The following is a 25505-nucleotide window of genomic DNA, read 5'->3' on the forward strand; positions in this document are numbered from 1 at the left end:
AGTAATGGAGTCCTGTCCTGGCAATAGCAACAGCTGCAGACCTGGAAACTTTACCCAAGAAAAAATAAGACCTGATTTGTATCTTCTCCACCATTGCTGCTGACAAAACTGGTAAAAGTCTCGCCCCTTCTTTACTTTGGCCAGTGAGGAAGAAGTGACGCTGACTAGCATGGTGCTGATCCAACAGTAAAAACCACCAGCCCTAGGTGTTTTTACAGTCGGGACGTTAACACTGAACATGCTTGACTACATTGGTTTGGTTATCAAAAATGAGTGCTGCACAAAACTTGACAGATTTTGACACAGGTTATGTCAGTTGCTAATGCTGCTTAAAAGGGATTGGTGTTCCTTCCCTCCTGAGCATCCAGGGTTCTGGGTTTTAGCCCCCCCGGCTGTTTCAGCTCAACCTGATGTAGTCTGTCTGAGTCGGCACCTGGAATATTGCTTCTCTTTAGGACAACTCTCGCATACCTGTGATGTCAAGGGAGCTCACCTGGCTTGGGATTGCCGTGACTTTCTTGTCCAAGATTAGGCACCCTGACTATTTTTCAAGACTAGTGAGGGTGCGTTCACCTACTTCCTATCCATCCATCCATCCAATCATGCATCCATCCATCCATCCATCCATCCATCCATCCATTCCTCTTCCTTGTGACATTATCCAGCCTCCTTTAGAGGATCCTGAGGCCTCCCTAGGGATGGTTGGGATTACAATCTCTCCAGTGAGTTCTGGTTTTGCCCCAGGGTCTCCTTCAGTCAGACATGTCTGGAAGAGCCCTTGTGAACACCACATCTTATATACCATATACCATATTCCTTGAGGAATTTTCTTTAAACATTGGCCAAATGTCCACTCTAACACGAAGATGACCTGAATGGATTTTGGAGGGTCACAGGTCAAGGTTGTTGGGTCTCAGGTCCATCCTTTGATTACTAGATAAGTTTGTTACTCCTCCAAAAACCACCCCAGCCCCTCTTCATGGTCCATGACTCTTTCACTGTCCAGCAGCTGAGCAGCTCTTGGAGACTCTGAACCACCAGGAAGAAGTAGTTCTAGTTCAGAAAGTGAGCTTTATATACATCCTTTTTAGCATCAACTATGGCTTTATCCGTTTGAGATTGACTAATATGATGATAATATTACAGTTCATGAATAAATGCTGATGACAGACAGTTATAAAATTTACTAATTATAACTTCCATTAGACAGAAGTTGGTTACTCATTTATGTGTCTCATGTCTAACCAGCATTTTATCTGACTTTAGTTTATTCTTCATGCAGGCTTTATCCAGTTTTCTATAATTTTTTCCACATTTGTAAAATGTATTCATTTGTTCCTTTAGTTGTTTCTTTGCTGCTGCCATTTCAGCATCAGTAAAGGTTTATTCAAACAGACCTTACACAATGACAATGATACTCACTTCTTACACTCTCTTACACTTGTTGCTTGTAAAAGTGCTGCAATGATTAACAGCTATTCCAACTCTACTGTGTGGCAGTTGGTTTCATTTTGATTGATTGATAAATTAGTTGTTGCAGCACTATTTCAGATTTATGACAAACTTTAAATGATCAGTGATGTAAGAGAGAGATCATTCTCTCTCTATAATCACTTCTACTTCTGTCTCGTCTGCCTGGTTGATGTAGATGTCGTTCTTCTCTCAGGTGTCTGAGGAGGATCAGAGGTGGATGCGTCTGGAGGAGCTGGTTGGACCTGCAGCTCACATCACTCACAGGTAAGTGCATGCAGATATGATGTATGATATTCCTCTAATGACACATAGAAGACCCCCGCTTCTTTTCTCATCAACAAGGCATTTCTGTCTTTTGAAAAAGTTTACTCTTGACTCAGATAACGAACAACTTCTTAACGACAACTTCATGAATCGAGAGCACACAGACACCCACACAGACACCTCCAGCTCTCTCAGAGTAGAGGAAGGTAACACAGTTGGCCTCGGGGACTCTGTATCTCCTCGGGGAAGTTTAGCTCCTTGGGGAGTCGATGCAACACCACTGTCCCCTTGGCAATATGCAAATCCCTATATGAGATTTCCCACCATGCAGTGCTCCAAGGCCCCTAAAGACTTGTTCTGTTTCTACTCTAACCCTCTCTGGAAATACTGATTTTTATTTCAGGTTTTGCACATTTTGATGAAACTAATGAAAGAGGCGTTTTCTGAATCTAATCTTTATGCTCACACATTTGTAGCTATTGCACATTTTTTAGAGCGCTGGATTGACACTTGAGCTCACCTTACTGAGAAAGGTCTGATATGAAATAATTCAGCTTTGGCTGATAGCAGTCTGGAGTTACTGGATAGCCATGAATGTTATTAATTACCTGGATTTGCTTAGAAAAGACACGTAATGGAATGGATTTCAGTTGTGTTTCACTGATGTGATTAAATCCCCAAGCATACCTTAACTTCCATTGGATAGGTTTGACTAATAATGATACGCTAAAGTTAAGGGATATTAAAGGGGCTCTGTCAGCCTGATATTTTTCTGTATTTGGTCCAAAGTAAAAAAGAAAAAAAATGTTGGGACATCCCTCTGTTAAAAGCAACAAGTGGTGGCTGCATGTTTCTAGGTCTGTCTTCTTGATTATTCTGAACAGTCAGTGGTGACAGCTCCAGTTCCTGTGATAGTTGCTGCGGTCTTTAGTGGCTGTAAGTACAGGCCAGGGTAGGCCTGTACTTACAGCCACTAAAGCCTTATGTTGACCTCCAGTATAGGCCAAATTTTACAACTGCATAGGCCGATATTTCCAGCTGATATAGGCCAATATTTCCATTATATTTGCAGCCAATTTAGGCCTGAACCAGCAGCTGATATAGGCCTTTGTTTAGCTCCAGTATAGGCTGATAGTGACAGCAGTGTAGGCTGATATTTGCAGCTGATATAGACTGATAGTAAGAGGCCTATATGTACAGACGATGTAATTACAGTTGATATTGATTGATATTTTCAGCTGATAAAGGCCTTATTGAAAGCAGTATAGGCCAATATTTCCAGCTGGTATCTGCCTATATTTCCAGCTTATATAGGCCTAATTTGACAGCATAATAGGCTGATTTTACAGGTTAAACAGACTGTTATTCACAGCTGATATAGGCTCAGATTAACAGCTTGTCTAGGCCTCCATTTATTGCCAAAATAGGCCTATGTTTACCTTCAGTAAAGGCCAAAATTAACAGCTAATATAGGCTAATATTTACAACAATATACCCCTATATTTACAGCTGATATAGGTTAAAATTAAGGTCAGATTAGAGTCATATATTTAAAGTCATGTAGGCTTATATTCACAGCTGATATAGGCCTGTATTTACAACTAATATATGCTGAAGTTAAGGGCAGATAGAGGCCTATATTTACAGCCATAAATGCTTATATATACAGCCGGCATAGGCCTATGTTAATCTTCCGTATAAGCTAATATTCTATGCAGTATAGGCTGATACTTACAGTGATATACCCCTTTATTCAAAGCTTAAATAGGTGGATATTTTCAGCAATGCAGGCTGATAGTCATGCTGGTGTACTTCTATGTTTACAGTCAATATAGGTTAATATATACACAGCAATACAGGCTGATTATTTTACATCTGATAAAGAATGATATTTGAAGCTAATTTAGGCTGATTTTGCATTCCATAAAAGCCAGTAATTAAAGAGACATAGGCTGATATTTACAGCTGATACACGTTGATATTTGGAGCTTACATAGGCTGATATTTACATAAATATAAGTTTATATTCACAGCCAAATTAGGTCAATATTTACGGCCACTACAGGCAGATATTTACAGCTAACATAGGCCAATGTTTCCATTCAATATAGGCAGATACAGCCGAATATATATGCTGTAAATTTGAACAGAATATCTTACATCCTACACACTGATAGTTAACTTATACTGATATGCTGATAATATTGTGCATCCCTAAATGTTAGTGTTAATTCCCATTCATTTTTGGCAGAATCAATAGATTTAGTGTTATACAGTAAATCTTTAACAGGTTAACATAGTCAAATGTTAGTCATCTTTTCCCTTCTCTGCTCTGAGTACTGCAAACATAGCGTCTGTGTTAATGGTTCTGTCACATGTTTCATCTATCAGTCTGACCTGACCTGTTCTGTCTGGAAACATACAATAAATCAATAGATTTCCAAACATATGGATGGTATTACTGTCTGGATCTGTCATATAAAAAGTAAAACTACATCCAAATGTGTTCTGAAGTAACCAGCCGCTTGTTTGACAGGCTGCAGTGCAGCCAATTAAAGCGCCCAGCCAAGCAGGAATCAGCGGTCTGGCTCAATGTGGCACAATTGAGTTTGTGGCTTTACGGAGTTTCTGTGCCATCGCTGAGGAAGGCGCTGAAGGGCGTGATGGATCCTCAGTCAGCGCTCGCTCGCTGTCACAGACCCGGGGATTTGCATCACACCTTGAGCGTTTTAAACGGCTGCACATATAATAATAATAAAAAAAGCAGTAAATGAAATGAGTAAATCAGGTTTCATGAAATGAAATGACAGGCAGGTTGAAACAGCGGGTGAGTGCGTGTGTTTCTTGCCACCAGCGTCAACATTAAACGGCTCAGATTGAAGCCAGCCTCCAGGGTAGCATCACTCAGCCAGGTGTATGAGCATGGTGAAGCCTGACTCTTTTATCTGCTCGGGTTTTTTGTTTATCTACACCGCCGCTCTCTCTCTCTCACACACACATGCAGACACACATTGATCTATCGATGTATTGATGTGTGAGTGGGTGTCAGGTTTTTATTTTCCCAATTTTTTAATTATTTTCCCCTTAGTATCGTCTCCTGCAGAGGTTTTTTCACTCCAGTTAACTTGAGTGCTGTTTTCCTTTGCCAACAGCAGTGGAATGCTGAAAGTTAGTTAAAGAAGCTCTGACAGAACATCCTGATTCTCATTTGGGAAAGGTAGGAGCTTATTTTAAATTCCGACAGTATCCCTCCGTGTAACTGCTCTAATTCAAAACTTTTCTTTGTTAACAAAAGCGATAAGTTATTAAAGCTTGGGAGACTGGAGCTTCATTATTGTTACATTACTATTTTCCTCATGGCTTTGCTTGTTTTTCTATCGTCCAGCATGTTTTTTATAAGAGTCTCTTGAGTCTTCCCTTGCCTATTTTTTTTTCAATTCGAGGACAGTAGTGCCTCTCTCTCCTCCTCCTCTCTCTCTGCTTTCCTCTCAGGACAGGAGGAGGATATGTCTCTTTTTCTCCATATTGACTTTCCCAGGTCAGGCTCCTCTTCTCCTATTAGGCCCAGCTAACTGATCAATACGCAGGCCTGGTGGGCTGCTGTGTGGACACGCAGACAGGCAGACACAGCGGGCCGTGCCCCGGCCAAGTGCCACGCTCATTAACAAACGCTCACACATAGACTAACAATCAGCAGAGGATTACATTTACAGAGCACATATTCACAAGAACTGCACCATAGGGCTGGATCTCTCAAAATCTCATGGTGGGAAATCAGAATCAATCTTTACTTTCAAACTGATTCCTGATTCAAAGTACATCCTCTATTTGATATGAAGAGGTGATCTACTCCAGTCTGCTGTTCACTAAGCAGATGTAAATCATGATTTCACATTAAAAAATAGCTTTTAAAACATGTGTGTACAATATAAAAGAACTTAAAGCCTATAATAGTAGCGCTAACATTACTGTAAACAGCTACTTTATTCATCCACAGAGGAAGGCCAAAAACAAAATTAACATTTATTTGTTCCTTCATTACAAAATGCTTTAATATGAATAATTTAAAATGATTCAAGTTACATTATGTTCGTTTATTTGTACTGAAATGTGTATAGTCATTAAAAAGTAGTCCTATCCAGTATTGGGTTTTGATAGTAACTCATTAAATTACTGCATTACATACTTCCATCCATCCATCCAACCTCTATACTGCTTTTCCCGTTTGGGGTCGCGACCAGTCCAGGGTACACCCTGGACCGGTCCAGGGTACACCCTGGACTGGTCAATCACAGTCAATCACAGGGCTGACATATAGAGACATACAACCAGGCACACTCATGGGCAATTTAGAATCACCAATTAACCTAACGAGCATGTCTTTGGTGGTGGGAGGAAGCTGGAGTGCCCGTAGAGAACCCATGCATTCACGGGGAGAGCATGCAAACTCTGCACAGAAAGGCCCTGACCGGGAAGCGAACCAGGAACTCTCTTGCTGTTAGGCAACAGCACTAACCCTTGCACCACCACGCAGCCCTAGCCCTTTTGTGTTACTAAATATTAAAACCCTTTAGCCACTCGTTCCACTTGTTGGTTGTAAAAACAACATATAATGACACATGTCTGCCTTTGAATGTGCAGACTCTAATGTTGAAGCACAGCCTAATTTACAGCCCATATTCTGTATCTCTGCAGCTTGATAACACCACTAACAGATGTAAAAACCTCTGGATGTTAGGTCAAAGACTGCTACAAAAGAAGCCTGAACTGCTACAGGAAGCTGCTGTTCTGTTGCTGTATCTCATCCATATGTGGTGCCTATTGTAATGGGCTATGATTATTCTCTGAATTTAGCAGTGAATTCCATTACTGAAGCTAAACTCCATAATGATGAACCCCCCAGCCCCACTCCCACTCTCCATACCTAATGTGTCCACTCTAGACTTTTCCAGGTCATGGACTCAGGTCATTAGAAACCCATACGGTGTATTTACTAATAAACCATTGTTTTCGTTTCACTGATGAATTCCACATAATGAGGAAGAAAAGCTGTTAAAAGTGGCCGTCCTGCTTTTTTCCATCTCAGCTCAGTTATAAAAGTCTTAAGCTCCTAAACAGCTCTTCATGTGGTACAACTTTAAATTTTAATGTCTTTAAAACAACACAGATTAAAACCAGCTCTTAGAACCTGCTCATCTGTGAATGACACATCATAGCTCCTTCTTAACCTGTAGTCTTGAAGTGAGTTTTCATTCCAGTCCAACCAGTACTTTACCTCTACCAACAATCTTTCCCTTATGATGACTGTACTGGCAATTTGGAAAAATGAGGGTTCCCTCGCTCCTCGCCAGTTCCATACCCTTCTTCAAAAGTTCTTCAAATATTTGGCCTCCTATTTGGCAGAAGTGAAGGGAAATAGCCCCCAACATCCCCAGCTTCATAAACATTCCTTCCTCTGCCTTCGAGGATGCCATTCTTCACAGCCTTTAGAAAGATGATGTCATTCTTTAAAGCTCATAATACATTCCATCCTTGCCTTTTGCATGCAGGCCAGTCTAGACTAAAGAGAAGTCAGCTGGTATCTGAATGACTTTAATGCATTGTTAATGCAAAATATAAACAGAGCTGAAGAGATGGACTGGGAATTACGGGCATGCATAGTGTAAGAAATAATTTCTTTCTCAAATATTTCATTTTTAAAATTTATTGCAGTGAAGTTCATTGCAGGCCTTTGCATTGTGTTTGTTGGGAATGATCAAATCAAAATAGTGATTCCATTGCAGGTAATCGTGCAGCCCCAATATCTCCTCTCCTTGCACACTTGTTATTAGTTGCATATGAATGTCATAATAATGCAACCCACTGTGGAAGCAATTTCCAGTGTGCCAACAATCTGTGATTAAAAAAAAAATCAAATCTAAACCGGCTAATCCAATGACAAAATCAATCAATCAATCATGTCTAAATCTTTAAATCGGCTCTGTGGCTCGTCAGAAGCAAATGTCAAATATGGAGATGAAACCAGCCCCTCCTCTCCTCTCCAGTCCTTCTCTCTCCTCTCCTCCCCTCCTGCTTCCCAGCTGGTGAGTTGTGACATCTGCAGCGCTGCGACATGGATAAGCAGCTGCCACAGACCGAGGGGGGAGGAGGGGGAGAAGGATGGAGGGTTATAGAAGACAATAGAGGAGAGAGGGAGAGAGGAAGGGGCTGGGCGAGGGAGGGATGACAGGCGATGACAACCAGCAACAGTTAGGTGTAGAACGGGCGGACTGAGCTGTCTCTGCATGAACGTGTATACATACTGTAGGGCTGGGCAGTATATCACATTTATAAAGTGTATCAGTACATTTTTTAACAAGATCTAGGGTGAGACAGCGAGGCTCGTTTGCAGTCATGTGATCCTGATGATGTGGAAAAGTTCAACCAGTTTTGACAGCGGTAGAAAGTGACTATTTAAAACCAAAGTGAGAGTTGTGTCCACATTCTCAGCACAAAATCAGACAGGTTCTTAGTGTGTGCTGGCCTTTGCCAGGACTGCCCCGTCACTGGTTCTATTTGTGATTTTCATGGACAGGATCTCAGTGGGGTGTGGAGGGGTTGTTCTGGTTCTGTGACCTCAGGATTTCAGCTCTGTTTTTTTAGATGATGTGGTTCTTTCCTCAGCTGGGGACTTCCAGGAGGCACTAGGACAGATTCTAATACATTTATGTGGTCTAAACAATGTGTACCAGTTTGTCTGAATATTTTGGTCATCAGAAGCAGAATTGACCCAATACTGGGTGTCTATATTTGTCTATATGTGTCTGTATTTGTTGCTGTGGTATCAAACTGGTTTAAGTATAGTTGACTTTTACCAGAATCATATCAAAGTTGATCATTCTGGTTATGTTGACCACTGTTTGTTATGGAGAATAAAATCATCCAGACTGTGTCTTTCAGTTAAAGTCAGAGATGATTTCTGCAGCCCAGCCCTAGTGTGCATGCATGTGCATGAGTGGGTGTGCACATGTGTGAGCGTGCATGGCAGCGTGCCAGGCGGTACCATCTGGCAGCTTGACAGCGCTCTTCTCATTAACATGGAGGTTAATTGCTGTGGCAGCACCCAGGCTGTGTCAAACATCGCCCAGGGGACTAACGGGCAACAGAGCATCTACATGTTTGAGTGAGCTGCCGTGGGTCTGAGCATCAAACCAGGAAACCAGAGCTAAGAGTGACTGCTTTAATAATCGTCCAATCAGCTGATCATTTCCTCCATTAATGGATTAATCTCATTTAAAATGGACAAATGTTTTATTTCCATCTCTGCAGTCAAAAACAGAACAAAGATGTTTGAGAAATATCTGATGGTTGCTTCATGGTTCCTGGACTGTTAGAGTATGGATTTAAACAGAACTATCTCATGTTTACAGGCTTTACAACATATTTATGAAAAGACCATAAAAACACATTATAAAATCAAATATGTGCTGTAAGACCTGTGAAAGGTTTTTTCTTTATCCTATTCATTCAGAAATATGTTTATAGACCGTGCTGATTACTCTTCTGTACTCAGAATGAAGGATTTTTACAGAGAAATCTCAGACTGTTGATATCACAGTCACTTGCTCGTTAAAGCTCATTAAAGCCTCTCATCATGTCGTGTTGCTCTTATTCTAGCCCAGTTCACAATGCTGTTCAGAAACAGGATGTTTAAGATCATGTGACATTTCTCTGAGCGTCGTGAAGGCGTAACGACCTGCTCCGCCCTCTGCCGTCTTCAGAGGTCGTAATAGAGGCCATAAAAAGGTGAAAACAGGGTCAGCAGAGCCAGCAGAGGAGTGCATTCCCCAATGATTTTAGTATTGATGTCAAAGTTTTATTATTTATTTGTAAATCTTCATAGAACAGCTTCTTGGTTCATTTCTGACCTTTTAAAAGTCTGCCCCTCTGTCCAGATCTAAAACGATAGTTCTTTCCATTGACGCTGGTTTTGGTTATAATGTGTGGTTGCATAACCTGACACACCATTCAAAGAAGAAATGTCGTCAAGTTCTGATAAAACTGGCGCTGTAGCAGCATCCACGCTAATCTCTTCCACCATTACACTGACCTCTTGTTGCTGCTTGCTTACGTCACGACTCCGCCACACCTGAAAGTACTGCCCCTCGACGTTGATTGGACCTGTCACTAACTGGGCCCAAACGGTTCAGATGAGAGCTCTGCAAGATGAATTTGCCACCGAGACACACAGAAATAGGCAAATCCATCGGCTTTGCAAGGTTAGTGGTTGCAGTGATACTGTATTTTGCAATGGGATTACAATTTAATCCAAAAATGGTGTCATAAGTCTACTTGCTTGGTTATCAGTGAAAATGTAGAAAACAATGAAGTCTGGATTTCTCTACTCAAAACATACAAATATTAAGTAACATAAAAATACAAAACCTGATGTGATTACAGTCTAGCTTTCAAAATAACTTTATATTTCCAAAGCAAAAAGGTCTTTCTTTTTTGAAAATAAAGGTTCTTCTATAAAGATCAATAGTATCACTACTGTAAATTTAGAGGCCTTTCAGCTGAAATTTAGTAAACCTCTACAGTACTGAATACTGAAACACTTGCAGCTTTGATTACACAGTCTGACACTGTGAATAGGATTGTGATTAGAGTATTTGTGCAGCACTGCTTCTGCCCCATGCATATCAGGCATATCTGTTTTTCATTAGTGTATTTTAAATCAGTTGAAGTATTAAAATAAGTGTTTTATATTTGTGTTAATTTTATAATTTGGCTGTGAAAATTAGTAAAAAAAAAAACAATGTGAGTACAAGTAAAGACTAAAATATAAAGACTTTTCATTGACTTTTCATTTTCAGACAGATTTCAGGTGTAATGTCTAAAGAGCCTGATGAGAATCATCATTTAAAAGTTGTACAGCAAGGTCCATCAGAAACGGTACTCCAGTTAGTAAAGATCAAATAAAAAAACCTCTGGACGTTCCCAAAGAACATGCATAAATGAACCTTTCATTCCTGGATAGAAAAAGAGCAGTATGGGTCAGGGAACCTTCTGGGCTTTACAAGCAGACCTGACTCTGAAGTAGAAGAAAAAAGGGTTTTTATCAATAATACACTAAGGGACACTGCATCACACTTTGATGTTAAAAAAGACAGGTTAAAATTTATGGACAGCTCACCAACATCTCTCTGTCATGAAAAAATGGACATTGACGAACATTTCTCCTAAAAACAGATCAGAGGAACTGTGGTGTCCAAGCATAAATCTGCAGGTTGGATCTGCAGTGTAGATCTTCAGCATAGATCTACAGCGTGGATCTTTAGCATAGATGTACAGTGTGGACCTGCAGTGTAGATCTTCAGCATAGATCTACAGTATGGATCCGCAGTGTAGATCTGCATTTTAGATCTGCAGCGTGGATCTTCAGCTTAGATCTCCAGCCTGGATCTGCAGTGTGGATCTTAAACATAGATCTACAGTGTGGATCTACAGTGTGGATCTTCAGTTAGATCTGCAGCGTAGATCTGCAGTTATATCTTTGGCATAGATCTGTATCTTGGATCCACAGCGTAAATCTTCAGCAAAGATCTGCAGCATAGATCTGCAGCTTAGCTCTACGGCATAGATCTACAGCATGGATCTGCAGCATGGATCTGCAGAATGGATCTTCAGCGTAGACCTGCAGAGTAGATCTACAGCATAGATCTGAGGAATGGATCTGCAACATGGATCTGCAGCCTAGATCTGCTGCGTAGATCTCCAGTTAGATCTACAGCGTAGATCTGCAGCTTGGACAGTGTGGGGGTACGAGTGCCCTCTGTGTTCATTCATGTGTGTTTATCTGCCAGGCTACATGCATGTTTGTATTCCTCTTATGAATTACGTCTTGTTGCTGTAATGATGTAGAAAGAATTGGGTTTACAAAGCCAATGCACATAGCCCTGAGGGCAAACACGCACGCTGGGGGAAAGGGAGGGCAATTTGCATGTTATTACTGCATATTCATGACTAATTTTGTTAGCCTTGGCTAATAGGCCTGAGTGACAGGCTGAGATATTGAGAGGCTGCTTTAATATCACACCCACTCACACTGTCACATCCAGGGGCCCAGCTCCGTCCATCCACACGGTAATCAGAACAACACTTATGGCTCTAAATAGGAATTCCCCCATCATGTGCTGGTCTGACACTGTGTCATTTATTAAACACAACTACAGTAACACAGAGGGAGAATCATGAAGGCGGCGTCTTCACACATAATAATAAACACACACCTATAAATGCACACGCACACCTTGAACCGTATAAATACATTTATTATTTCATCACTTGCTGCATAAAATGATTGCATATTTTTTATTCATCTTCTGGAAGAAAAAAAAAAACAAGAGGTACCGAGATACCTTTAAAGACCCAAAGAAACAGGAATTACTAATATTTTGGAAACTCTGTTAAAGCTACCCAAAGTCAGCATTGACAAATCATTAGTTAACACTTATCTCATCATCTATAAAGTTTTATTTATTTATTTATTTATATGTCTTAGTCTGGGTACTCTGGCTTCCTCCCACCACAAAGACATGCTCATTAGGTTGATTGGTGATTCAAAATTGCCCGTAGGTGTGAATGTGAGCGTGCCTGGTTGTCTGTCTCTATATGTCAGCCCTGCGATTGACTGGCAACCAGTCCAGGGTGTACCCCGCCTCTCGCCCAATGACAGCTGGGATAGGCTCTAGCCCCCCCGCGACCCCAAACAGGATAAGTGGTATAGAAAATGTATGGATTAGCCAATGTTAATACACAATATTTATTTAAGATATTGATAGAAATATAGCTGGTATTGAGGTCATATAGGCTGTTATCTACAACTAATTTTGGCTAATATTCAGAGCTATATAGGCCAATATTGACTGACAATATAGGCTGATGTTTACATTATTTTAGGTCTATGTTTGGAATCACTATAGACTGATATTAACAGCCATTGAAGACATATATTTGTCTGGAATATACTATTTTATTTGTCCAGTACAGGCAGGTATTTACAGCCTTTATAGGCCAATATTTACAGTCAATAAAGGCTGATTTTTACAATGATATAGGCAGATTTTAACTACAATTGAGACCAATATTTTCATCAGATACAGGTGTATGTTAACAGCTGATGTAAGCTTGATTTTACAGCGATACAGGCTGATGTTTACATCAGATGCAGGCTCATGTTTCCAGCAAAATAGGCCAATATCTATGGCAATGTGGGCTGATATTTACATCTGGTATAGGCTGATATTTACAGCTGATATAGGCTGATATTTACAGCTGGTACAAGCTGATATTTACAGTGATATGGGCTGATATTTAGAGCTGATATGGGCTGATATTTACAGTGATATGGGCTGATATTTACAGCTGATATGGGCTTATATTTACAGCTGATATGGGCTGATATTTACAGCTGATATAGGCTGATATTTACAGCTGGTACAAGCTGATATTTACAGTGATATGGGCTGATATTTACAGCTGATATAGGCTGATATTTACAGTGATATGGGCTGATATTTACAGCTGATATGGGCTTATATTTACAGCTGATATGGGCTGATATTTACAGCTGATATAGGCTGATATTTACAGCTGATATAGGCTGATATTTACAGCTGGTACAAGCTGATATTTTTTACAGCTGGTAATATCTGAAATTGCCTGATATAGGCTGATATTTACAGCTGATATAGGCTGATATTTACAGCTGGTATAGGCTGATATTGACAGCTGGTATAGGCTGATATTTACAGCTTATGAAGACTGATATGTACAACTTATATAGGCCTGTATTTGCTTCTGATATAGGTCCATAGTTGCGGCCAATATAGGCTAATATCAACAGAGATATAAACTTCTTGAATTTTGAAGCAAAAATTCAAAATAACTTGCAGAATTTGTTTCTTTGCCATGGCTGCCCCTCAGGAAAACTTACATATTTTTTGAATGACTTTAAAGGCATGCACCAGCTTTTGCCCTTTTTTGAACTAAAACAACAGTGATTGTGACTTTTGTTATTTTGTCGGTGTTGAAGAGCTACGCTTAGGCACTAAATCACAAGAATGTGGTTGTCATGACGTCTCCGTCCACCACAGCGTAGCTTTGACGAAGGATCATAAACCACGCTCTCCACACACACTCGTCTGCACATACAGAAGCTCAGCATGCTGAACTCACCACCCCACTGTGTAGCTGAAAACGGATGAAATTGGCTGCAGTTACTTCTCATTCAAAGCCCTTTTTTCCATTTTCAGGATGTTCCCATTTCAGTCCATTCGTCTCTACTGAACGTCTCCTATATTTGGGTTGATTTGAGTATTTTTCCTCCAAAGTGACAAGGAAATAAGTTTTGAAAATGCTAATAAAAGACCACCCTTGTTCCTTCTTTTATAAAAGGGTCTAAAAAAGTTGAAGAGTGAAATTTGTGCACATCTTTAGGGAAAGATTGTCTTTGTCTCTCATAAGGGCTTGTGTCTGTGCATGCCTTGAATTTTCGACGTCTTTTAAGAGAGATTTTCTCAGTGAGCAAAGTGATCATTCACAACAAAGGATCAGTGTAGTTAGAATGGAATTAGCAGCAGAAACACACCAGTCCTCTTCTAAATCTAAAGTTTTTTTTCCTCCTCTGTGGCTTTTACTCCATTTGACTGAGAAGTTGTTTTTTTTTTTTTTTCCTGAAGTGAAAGATTTAACTCTCAGCGCTCTCTATCCACTCACATGTCACTTTTGTCAAATCTTGCCTTTCCTCGGCTGCTTGGTGCGAACGTGTAGACACGCTTGATCAAATGTGAGTTTAACATTTTTAATCTGTGCAAAGTTTCATCAGAATAACTCATCTCAGGAGGCTGGTAAATATGAGGCTGCGTTTGTGAAGAGTCAGGCACAGCGCCGTGTGATCTGTTTTTTTTTTTCCTCTTCCATCTCGGGTGTGTGACAGCTGTCACTGGTGACTCAGAAAGGTGTCTGGGCAGAGTTAGAGTATTTTCACCGCTGGGAAACACTCACTCACTCACACAACCTCTATCAGCTCCACTGTCTGTCACCAAGCACAATTTACACCAGGCTCAGCACCTCTCTGCTGCTTTTAAACCACAGATATTTTTCTGGATCCTGGATTTCATTTAAACACACTTCATGCATTCCTCAATCTGACTGCTTCTCTATTATTTTACTGAAGATTTATAAATAAACAGCACTCTAATCTGCAGCTTCTACAGCATCCTTGTCTGCAAGGATCCACCCATCTGCACCCATCATGAGATTACAAGTTTATCCAGGACTACAGAATAATGCATGTTTGATACTTCTATCTCTCGCCATCCTTCATTTTCTTCCTTCTTTTCTGCTCTAGATCTGGTTCCCTGGTCCAGATCTCCTCTGAGTATGAAGACCTAAAATTACAGCTGCAGACTAAAAACATGATCATCTCTGATCTGGAGAGGGAGCTCAGAGAAAGTTACCTGCAAAGACAACAGGTAATCAGTGGTAATATTTCTATTTTGATAAAGGCTAAAGGGCTTCAGAAACATTGTGCTGGTCAAGATATAAATACTGATCACAGTGGCACTTAAGACACTTCACAGAAAAAGGAAAGAACTCTATTTTCATTACAACCCCATTCACATAAAAGCTGGGACGCTGTGTAAAATGTAAATAATAACAGAAGTCAATGATTGTCAAATCTCATAAACTCATATCTTATTCACAATAGAACATAAACAACATATCAGATGTTGAAACTGAGACATTTTACCATCTCATGAAAAATATCAGCTCATTTTGAATTTGATGGCAGCAACGCGTCTCAAAAAAGTAGGGACAGGGCTATGTTTACCATTGTGTAGCATCCCCTCTTCTTTTGACAACAGTCTGTAAACATCTGGGAAGTGAGAAGACCAGCTGATGAGAGAGGAATGTTGTCCCATTCTTGTCTGATGTATGATTCTAGCTGCTCAACAGTCCTGGGTCTTCTTTGCTGGATTTTTCCTTTTCTCATTCTCTCTATTGATGAAAGGTCTGGAATAAAATACTTTTTCATGTGATTAACCTTAGATGTCTACAAAGTTTGCTTTAAATTTTCAGGCATTTTCTAGGGGTGTGCTTTGAAAGGTTTACGTTTTTGGTACTTTCAGGGAATTTTATGTAAAATTTTGGGTAGGGATTTTCCTTTCTTCCTTTCCTGTAGATTTTAGGGACTTTTTTTTTTTAGATATTTGGGAGATTTTTGAGGGGAATTTTCCATGGAATTCAAGACAGAATATGTAAGTGGCTCTCTGGGATTTTTAAAAAAAAAGTATTTATTTTTTATGGAATTTGCTTTTAAATTTAAGGGAATTTGCCTTAAAATTTTCTGGAATTTTTCTTGGGATGTGCTTTGAAATAGATTCCTGTAATTTTGGGAGAATTTTTTTTTTTAATTTGGGTTGTGAATTTCCCTCTAAATTTTCCCCAGATGTCATGAAACTTTTAGGGACTTAGTTTAGATGTTTGGGAAATTTTGGGGGGGAATTTTGGATGGAATTTAGACAGAATTTATTTGTAAATTTTGACAATTTGATTTAATAAAAAAGGAATTTCTTGGGGGTTGCTTTGAATGTATTTCGTTTTCTTGTAATTGTAGGGGAATTTTCAAAGTTTAGGAAATTTGTTTGGGAATTTGGGTAGTGAATTTCCATCTAAATTTTCCCCAATGTTCATGATGTTTTAGGAACTTTGTTTAGATGTTTGGGAAATTTTGGGGGGGATTTTGAAAGGGATTTGGACAGAATTTATTTGTAAATTTTGGGGAAATTGATTAAAAAAATAAATGGATTTTCTTTTTGATTTAGGAAAAAAATAATAAGTAAAATAAATGTGTGTTGTAAAGTAAGATAAGCCAGCTGTCCTCATACAAGACACCATATTTTGGTCAAAACTACTTCCTGTTCAAATACAGGGCTTAGCTTTAAACTTATCAGGTCTTGATCCTAAATGAGTGTGAGAAACTAAGAGTGCAGTACAAACAAAAGTTCCGATCTCAGGAGGTTATGATGATTTAATTTTTCTAAAGTCAATCCTCTGTGTGCCTGATGAAATTGAAAACGTGTATCTGCAGTGTGCTTATTCTGGATGTCGTTGCAGGTTTCTCTCTAAAATAAGAACATCTGCAGTGGAAATATCCAGATTGTCTCATATGATTTATGCAGCTCTTCTCCTGCTGCCCTCACAATTAAACCACATGTTAAGCTGATATTTTTGCAGCGTGCTCGTTCTTGTTTAGCAGCCTGTCTGAGCCGGAGTAGTCTCTTTTTTTACGATATTGGTTTGGCAGCTGTGCTCGAAGCGCTCCATGTGCAGCCAGGTTTAACAGGAAACCAGGCGCGTGTGATGAATTACCGGCATATCTCAGGGCCCTGGGTAACAAACATGGCGTCGCCAGCCGGGATTAAAAGGGAGAGTTTTTTACGGCCTTCCCACACCTCCTAACAGGGTGTCACTAAATTATACCCACTGCTGTTTTACAGTCGTCTGTGGCTTACGCTTCACTCAGAAATGCACACATACATGCAAACACACAGTGACTGGTGTTTGTGGTGAGCCGGAGCTTGTTGCTTGTTTATGTGCTGGTGTTGGCTGCTTAATGTTTATTTATGCTGCTCGTCAGTCGTCTCATTTGCACCGCTGCTAATTAGTGGTTTGTGTGATTACAGAGCCTCAGAGAAACAAGTGCAGTAAGCCGAGCTTGTTCTGCTAATCATCTTTTCAACAAATGTTGATATATTTGTTTCTCTCTGCTCATGTTTCTGTTTAACTCAGACGTCTGCAGCACAGATGCACAGAGAGATCAGTCTGCACGGAATCAAACGCACACAGCTCTGATTAATACGATTACTGCAGAAATTCAGCTGCTTCTCTAAGCGAGGAGTGATCTGGTTTAAAGTCAGCACGATCCAACCGTCAGACACAGTTCAAACTTTTCTCTGTTATATAAAAGATTTTCAGTCATTTATCAATAACAAACTAGGGATGGGCAAGGATTTACCAAGTCAGTTTACCATCTTATTATCTCTACGAGTGCCTGGGTGTAAAGAAAAATGGCATGCTAGATATACTGCTTGATATTGAATCTTATTTCAGCCACTTACAAAAAAACAAAAAACAACAACAACAACAAGAAAACTACAAGGTTTAGGTAAGTATTAAGAAATAATCTTATGTCATATTTATGTGATAAAAAGTAAAAGTTATGAGATACAGTGTTAAAATTATAAGATCAAAAGTTCTACTTATGAGAAAAAAAGAAATAATGAGTTTAAAAGTCGAAACAATTAACTAAAAGTCATAAGCATGACAATGAAAGTCAAAATTATGGTATAAGAATAAATCTTAAGTTTAAAAGTTGTAACGATTAAATAAATGTCAATTTAATGAGACAGGAAGTCAAAGTTATGAGAAACTGTCAAAATTATTCTACAAAAAAATCCCAATTATGAGATAAAAAAATAAATGATGAGTTTGAAAGTCATGATGGTTAAAGAAAAGCCATGACTATGAAACAAAAGTCAAAATTTTGAGATTAACCACCTGGCATACTGAGCGCCTCATGATTTTTACTTTTTATGAAATATTTTCTGCTTATGATTTAAATCGATTTATAGTCATAATTACCTAAGCTTTATATTTTCATTTTTTAAGTGGCAGAAATGGGCTCCATGGCATGTGATGTTTTTAACAATGATCTGGACAACACCCCATAAAGGATGTTTGGGAAAGGCAGAACCTTTCAAAATAAAACTTGGAGGCCATTCAGAGGGTTCAAACATATGATGTAGGCACGCACTACCAAGGAGGAGTAAACTCCATCAGCTGATCTCCTTGGTCAGCTGTTGTCAGTCCAGGATTGTTCACTCACTTTAAAAAACAAACAAATCTTTAACACCAGTAAAATCTCTCAGTGTGGTTCTTTGTTCTTCTGTTGTAGAGTTTTGATCAAACTGCTGCTATAGCTGCGCCCACGATCATCTCTAAATCAGTACTGGATCTTTACAGAATACAGAAACTCCTGGACTTTTATGTTTAAGATGATAAACATGCAGCATAAATATCAGCTAAACTAACTGAAAATAACTTCTTCTTCATGACATTTTTAACATTTCAACTGCAGACAGCATCAGAGGGGTTGGACAGCAGCGAGAGGCTAGCTCACCTGCAGACTGAGCTCTCATGTCTGCAGCAGATCCACAAAGAAAACACCAAGGAGATCGCAGAGAAAGACGTCTGCATCACTAAACTACGAGCCAACATCGAGCTGCTGCAACAAGACGGCTCAGACACACTGGCCCAGGTAGTGGAAGACTCAAGTTACAGCAGTTTAGTTAATATCTACTAACAAAAATACACTGCTGGGAAATAAATACACATTTAGGTAAATTTAAGTAAAAATTTTTTTCATGTTTATTTTTTTTGTTTTATTGTCTGACTTTAGCTCTCTGAGCTGAGTGAGAGAGCGAGGGAGCTTCAAGAGGAGTTGAAGAAAAAAGAGGAAGAATGGAGCCAAAAAGAAGAAGAACGTCGGCTGAGGTGTGAAAAGGAGCTCCAGAAGTCAGAGGAGAGGAAGAGGAAGGAGCAGCAGAAGAGAGAGGAGGCATGGAGGAGGGTAATCAAGGAGGAGAGAAAGGCCCACACTAAAGCTGTGAGAAAGTGGGCTGAGACGACGGCGAGTTTGAACGCCGAGGTAAGAACATTCCTGTAGAAACGGATCTCTGGTATTCTCGTAAATGACTGAAACATACAGAGGGTAAATTCCACCACCAGGGGGCTCTCCATCAAAACAATAACAAAAGGTGACATGAGGAGAAGCAGGACATCATGGCAGTGATTTCCTGCTACCCTCCCATAAACGTGTTACAGTTCGAGTCTCTAATCATATAACTGTGAGGGATGTATCTGAATGCAGACAGGAAGTAGAGGGAACACCCTGCTTGCCTTGTTAACTCCATCATATCTGGGATTAATACATGTTTGGTCCTCATGTCATCACTTCATGGGGGTTTGAAGAGTTCTGACGGCATCAGCACAGAAGAATGTCCCGTCTTGTCATGGCAGCTAATGTGACAGTACATGTCCTGATTCTGGTGATGATCCTCAGTGAATAGTTTCATCTGCAAATTAAAATGATGCTTAATCAACTAGTCTACAGTGACGTTTTTTGTTTATTTATGACACGGCAGCGGTGGGTGAACGGTGAGAAGTTGGTTTGCAGAACGTGGCTAAAGTTAGCCGTGCTAGTAGGTCAGGTCAGGTATGTTGGCACCTGACGGTTTGCAGACACGCTAGCAGTTAGCGTGAGATGCTAATTGCTAATGCCCCATCCTAATAGCTAAGAGGCAGAAATGCAAACAGCTAGCGAAGTAAGCTAACTGCTTATGCAGAATGCTAACTCAGAGAGTTATAATGAGCTATCTGCTTTGTAACTTTCAGAGTTAGGCTAATTAATGCTAATTGTGATGCTAATTGCTCATTCTGGTCAGTGAAGCAGTAAAGACAGTGCAGTGTAACCTTAAGGAGCATTTAACCTTACTTTGTTGCATGAGTGCCCTTTGTTTTGGTGTAATTTAGTCACTTTAATGGGTTTATGTACAATAAAGATGCAGATAAGATGATTTATTTTGTTAACAAAATAGATTTTAAACACGTGTAGCAATAATTCAAATTATTGTCGTGTTCAAAATGCAATATGTTAAAATCTACAAAAAATGCTTCAAAAATTGAGTGAGTTAAAAAGATAAACATTACATATGTTTATCTATATAATGTAAATATATATGACACACACATTTTCTCACACATTTTCTCAATCTACAAAAATCGTCAGGAATACAGAATCATCACTCATCAGCCCTGCTGTGCAAACGTTAGCAATACTTCATCTACAGATATGGATGCATATCTTTGGATTACATTAATGTTTACAGCTATATTTCTCTAACCTGACACACCAGATGGATTTGTTTCACACATCCATCTGGGAAAGCTTCAATAGGAAACATTTGAGAAAAGGCAGAGGATTTGACAAAAGCCTGGAGTGTGACTGGATGAACGTTCTGTCTGTCACATCTCTACGGGCCAATAAGAGCAACAAAACACATAACGTAGCTGCTATCGAGCTCCGCGTGTGCAGCTAGTGAGGAATAATGTGAAAACATGGCGACTATAGACATGTAAGTACTTGACTTTTGTCGTTTTTGAAAAGAAAACAACTCACTGCTGTTCTTTGTTCTTCTTGTCATGAAGACATGTCATCAAGTTCTGATAAAACTGGCGCTTAAGCAGCATCTACGCTAATCTCTTCCTCCATAACTGCACCAGCTCTTGCTGCTGTTTGTTTATGTAACGACTCTGCTTTGCCTGAAAGTACTGCCCCTCATCGCTGATTGGTCCTGTCACTGTCTAACCGGGCCCAAACGGTTCAGACGGGAGCTTTGCAAGATGGATTCGCCAGTGAAAAACAAGGAAACGGGCGTATCCATCTGCTTTGCAAGGTTAATATTTCTCTTCTACCTGGACAATATACACACCTCAGAAGTCCAGCGTTTCACACTGTTTAAGTCTCCTGCGTGCGTCTTAAGTCTCATGGGAACTCCCTGCTCTCGCGGGTCTAGCCCTGCTTGGCTCTTAAAGGGACAGTGCTACCTCAATGAGGAGCAGCAGCTCTTAGAGTGATAATGACAAGAATCTAACATTTAGGTTATTAAAACAGTATTTTAAACAGTCTCTAGTTCAGCCAGCTACATATTGAGAATATATATGTAGAATATAAATATAGACATATACAATCAATGTATCTTACCTTTCAAACAGAATAAAAAAGTGGGATTTTGACCCCAAATGTGTAAAAATGACCTCTTTATGGGCACAGATGTTTTAGTGGTTATGTTTCATCACACATACGTGGGCAGCCTGGGTTCATGTCTGACCCGTAGCTCCTTTCCCACACTCTCTCATCCTTGTTTCCCACTCTACCCACTGTCCTCCTTTTTAAATAAAGGCATACAAAGCCCAAGATTATGTCATTTAAAATGGCTTTGTTTTCCTACAGTTGTATATTAATATGTATGAAGAAGTGGAAACTGTATAACTAATTACATCAATATCAAAGATTCAGTAAACCTAAAGAACAGTCTTCCTGAACCAGTCTAGATTGATAAATTGTTTGAAACTTTAACTTTTAATTGACAACTTAAATCAATCATGTTTTTTTTCAGAATAATTCACCTTTTCTTTGGTAAACTTATGTTTAAAACTTCTTTGTAGCATTAACTGAAGTTGCCGTCTTTTATTGACCGCTTTTATGACCGTGTTTTTTTAATTGAGAGGTCTCTTTGTTAAATTAAAGGCGTGCAGCAGACATCATAATAATCGGCGTACGTATGTCGGCTCACACTCATAGACTTGTAAAAAAACAACAAAACACTTCACCTTAATTCAGACCTCAGACACTCTCTCCTCTCCTCCACCCCCACACCCACTCCTTCCTTCCATCCTGCCATCTCGCCACAACCGCTCCAAATTAATCTGCAAAATATTGATTTGAGGAGCAAGAGGGTGGGGGGAGTGGGGGCGCACGATTGCGGCCGCATATTAATACGAACGGGCCGCTCTTCGTCTCTCCTCTATACTTTAAGATCCTCATATCTTCATAATTGATTAATGTTCCTTTGTGAAGTGGGGATGAATAATACATTAGTGGGCCTGCTGCACCCTCAGGCTGATGAGAAAATGTTTAATTTCAGTAAATGTAGCGCTCCCGCTCTCTTTCTCTCTCTTTCATTTTCCCTCTCTGCTTATTTGTGAGTGTTGGAGTGTTTGTGAGTTTTCACTTGTGAGCTGAAGACTAGAGGAGTGTTGTTGATTTGCTTTTTTTTCGTGTTTACTGTCGGCTTCAAGCGCACGTTAAGCATCACAAACAAAAGGCAGCATCTGCATTTGCAAACATGAATGTATAAATTGGAGGGAATGAGCGTGCTATTGTTCTATTAACTGGTACAACTGCAGGAGCTGTGTCACTTTACAAAAGGAGAAATCAGCCCTTTGGACGTTTATGCACACAACTGTTTCCAGCAGCGTTTTATGGTTGAGGCGCCTGCCTGTACTCAAGCGTAGGAAAAATAAATGATTAAAGTCCTCCTGTATCTCTGTGTGAGAACCAACAGCAGCATCTGGTGGTCCAATATATCATTTATTCCCCTGAGGACTACTATTTATCGATAGAAGTGTGTTTGCCCTTACTATGCGGGGCACTAGGGGGCGATATCTTTCCTTGCTTAGTAACTATTTCACCTCTTCCTCTTGCTAACAAGTTAGTGAGCAGCTAACCGATTGCATGTACAATAGTGAAATAGGAACAACTTTAAAGCTCTGTGAGTTTGCACGTGCTTCACGTTCGCTACAGATGTGATGTATATTCTCCCCATAACCTGCAGTAATGACTGAAAAAAGATGATAATACGACTTCTGCTACAGTTAGCATTTTTAAACGTCAACACTTCAGTGACTGTAGAAATAATTGGAAGGAACCAGAGCGAGGTCAGCTGTTTGATAACTGAAAAAGGCTTTTGTGGTGGTTGCATTGTTGAGAGTGCTTTCTCAAACCAAGTTAAACAAGAATGAACCCTCGCTGCTTGACAGCTCCACCCACTTTTCAAAAAGTTGCCAAATATGTCCTACTATTCGGTAAAAAAATGGAGGGAAATTCCCCCAACATCCCCAGCTTCATGAACATTGGGATGTTGTCATCCTTTAAAGCCTATAAAACATACTATCCTTGTCCTTGAAGGCCTATAAAAGATTCCATCCTTGCCTTAAAAGCCTATAAAACTTCCTGTCCTTGCCTTGAAAGACTATAGAACATACCATTCTTGCCTTGAAGGCCTATAAAACATTCAAACCTTGCCTTTGAAGGCCTATAAAACATCCCACCCTTGCTTTTTAGAGGATGTTATCCTTTAAAACATATTTAACATCCCACCCTTGCCTTGAAGGCCTATACAATTTTCCATCCTTGCTTTAAAAGCCTATAAAGCATTCCATCCTTGCCTTTAAAGGCCTATAAAACATACTATCCTTGTCTTTGAAAGCCTATAGAACACCCAGTTCTTGCCTTGAAGGCCTATAAAACGTTCAGTCCTTGCCTTTGAAGGCCTAAAAAAACATTCCATCCTTGCCTTGAAAGCCTATAAAACATACCATCCTTGCCTTTGAAAGCCTATAGAACACCCCATTCTTGCCTTGAAGGCCTATAAAACATTCAGTCCTTGCCTTTGAAGGCCTATAAATCATTGCATCCTTGCCTTTGAGGATGATGCCATCTGTCACATATTTTAAACATTCTGTCCTACGCTTTGACAATGATGTTAGCCTTTAAAGCCTATAAAGCATTCAATCCTTGCCTTAAAGATAATGCAATCTTTAAACCATATTAAAGTTTCCATCCTTTCTTTTAAAGATGATGTCATCCTTTTAAGCTTATAAAACATTTCAGCCTTGCCTTTAAAGATGCTGTTGTACTTTAAAGCTTATAAAATATTCCATCCTTGCCTTTAAAAATGAAGTTATTCTTTAAAGCTCATAAAATATTCCATCCTTACTAAAATATGTCATCCTTTTAAGCCTATTAAACACTCCATCCTTGTCTTCTGCATACACACTGTTGATAATTAGTGTAATTTTGCTCAGACTAACATGTTGACATGGATTTAAAAGTCTAGATTTAGTTGAACACATACTCAGAAGATTCTGGGATTTTTTCTATTAACCATGTCCCATCTCCATACAGAGATCCTGTGTGGAAATTGGGCAAGGTTAATACAACAAAATCACAAATCCACTGATCTAGGCTTCATGGCAGAGTGGCAGAAGACTCTTCTCAGTTTAAAGCACAGGAAAGCCTGCTTGGAGTTTACATAAAACCTTTATTGAAATCCAAGCAGGTTATCAGGCACATAACAAAACTGAAAAATGTGAACAGTTTGTATATATTTTTTGTCTTTAGTCAATTTAACTCCCCCTCCACCTTGGCCTTAAAGCTCTTGGCTGAACAGGTGAACTTCCTGTGTGAAACCCTGGTGCGGTATCAGGATATCAGCTGCTACATTTTCCATCTGCAATCAGTGAAAACATGCAAATGTGCCATAAAACCACCTGATGGGGACAAGTGGCCTCTTCAGCAGCATGGAAAGGTGCCGGAAGGGTGACATATGTCTGTCGGCTTGGCTGGCACGGCAGAGCTCGACGCTGCTCATCTGGTTAACAATGCTAATTATGCTAAACAGACGCTTAATGACGATGATTAGGGACTGAAGAGCTGCAGCACAGGAGGCTTGGCGTGTGTCTGTGTGCTGGCAACAGAGGGTGGTGGGCAGGCGGGGCGTCTGGCACCTGATGGTGAGCATCTGTGAGCGTGTGTGTCACGGATAAATGATGAACACACACACCCACAGGTCTCTCTTTATGCCTACTTAGCTGTGCTTCATTTTCATTGAACCAGTGCCAGTAGTGAGGAGGATCGCACAGCTTCATACAAACACACGGAGCACTAATTGAATAAATAATACTTATCTGTTAACAAGCATCCTAATTAGTTATGCTAATCATCCTGGATAACATAATTAACCTCATGTAGAGAGGCAGACGAGACTGCTGTAGTGTTTCTACTGTCTGCCTGAGAGCGGATCACAGACGCTTAAGAA

At 39.8% G+C, this 25505-nt stretch overlaps 1 protein-coding gene across 1 annotated transcript in view; it reads left to right on the forward strand.

Annotated features, from left to right (window-relative positions):
• The first annotated feature begins 1648 nt into the window (after positions 1-1648).
• The window catches only part of LOC121527695 (trichohyalin-like), a 153297-nt gene continuing 129440 nt past the window's right edge, over positions 1649-25505 (forward strand). The window contains exons 1-4 of the mRNA XM_041814721.1: positions 1649-1737; positions 15131-15254; positions 18923-19102; positions 19244-19492. Of these exons, the coding sequence (XP_041670655.1) occupies positions 1649-1737; positions 15131-15254; positions 18923-19102; positions 19244-19492 (642 nt within the window). The remainder of the gene's footprint in view (positions 1738-15130; positions 15255-18922; positions 19103-19243; positions 19493-25505) is intronic.

Source organism: Cheilinus undulatus, linkage group 19 (genome assembly GCF_018320785.1).
Source record: "Cheilinus undulatus linkage group 19, ASM1832078v1, whole genome shotgun sequence".
Classification (NCBI taxonomy): Eukaryota; Metazoa; Chordata; class Actinopteri; order Labriformes; family Labridae; genus Cheilinus; species Cheilinus undulatus.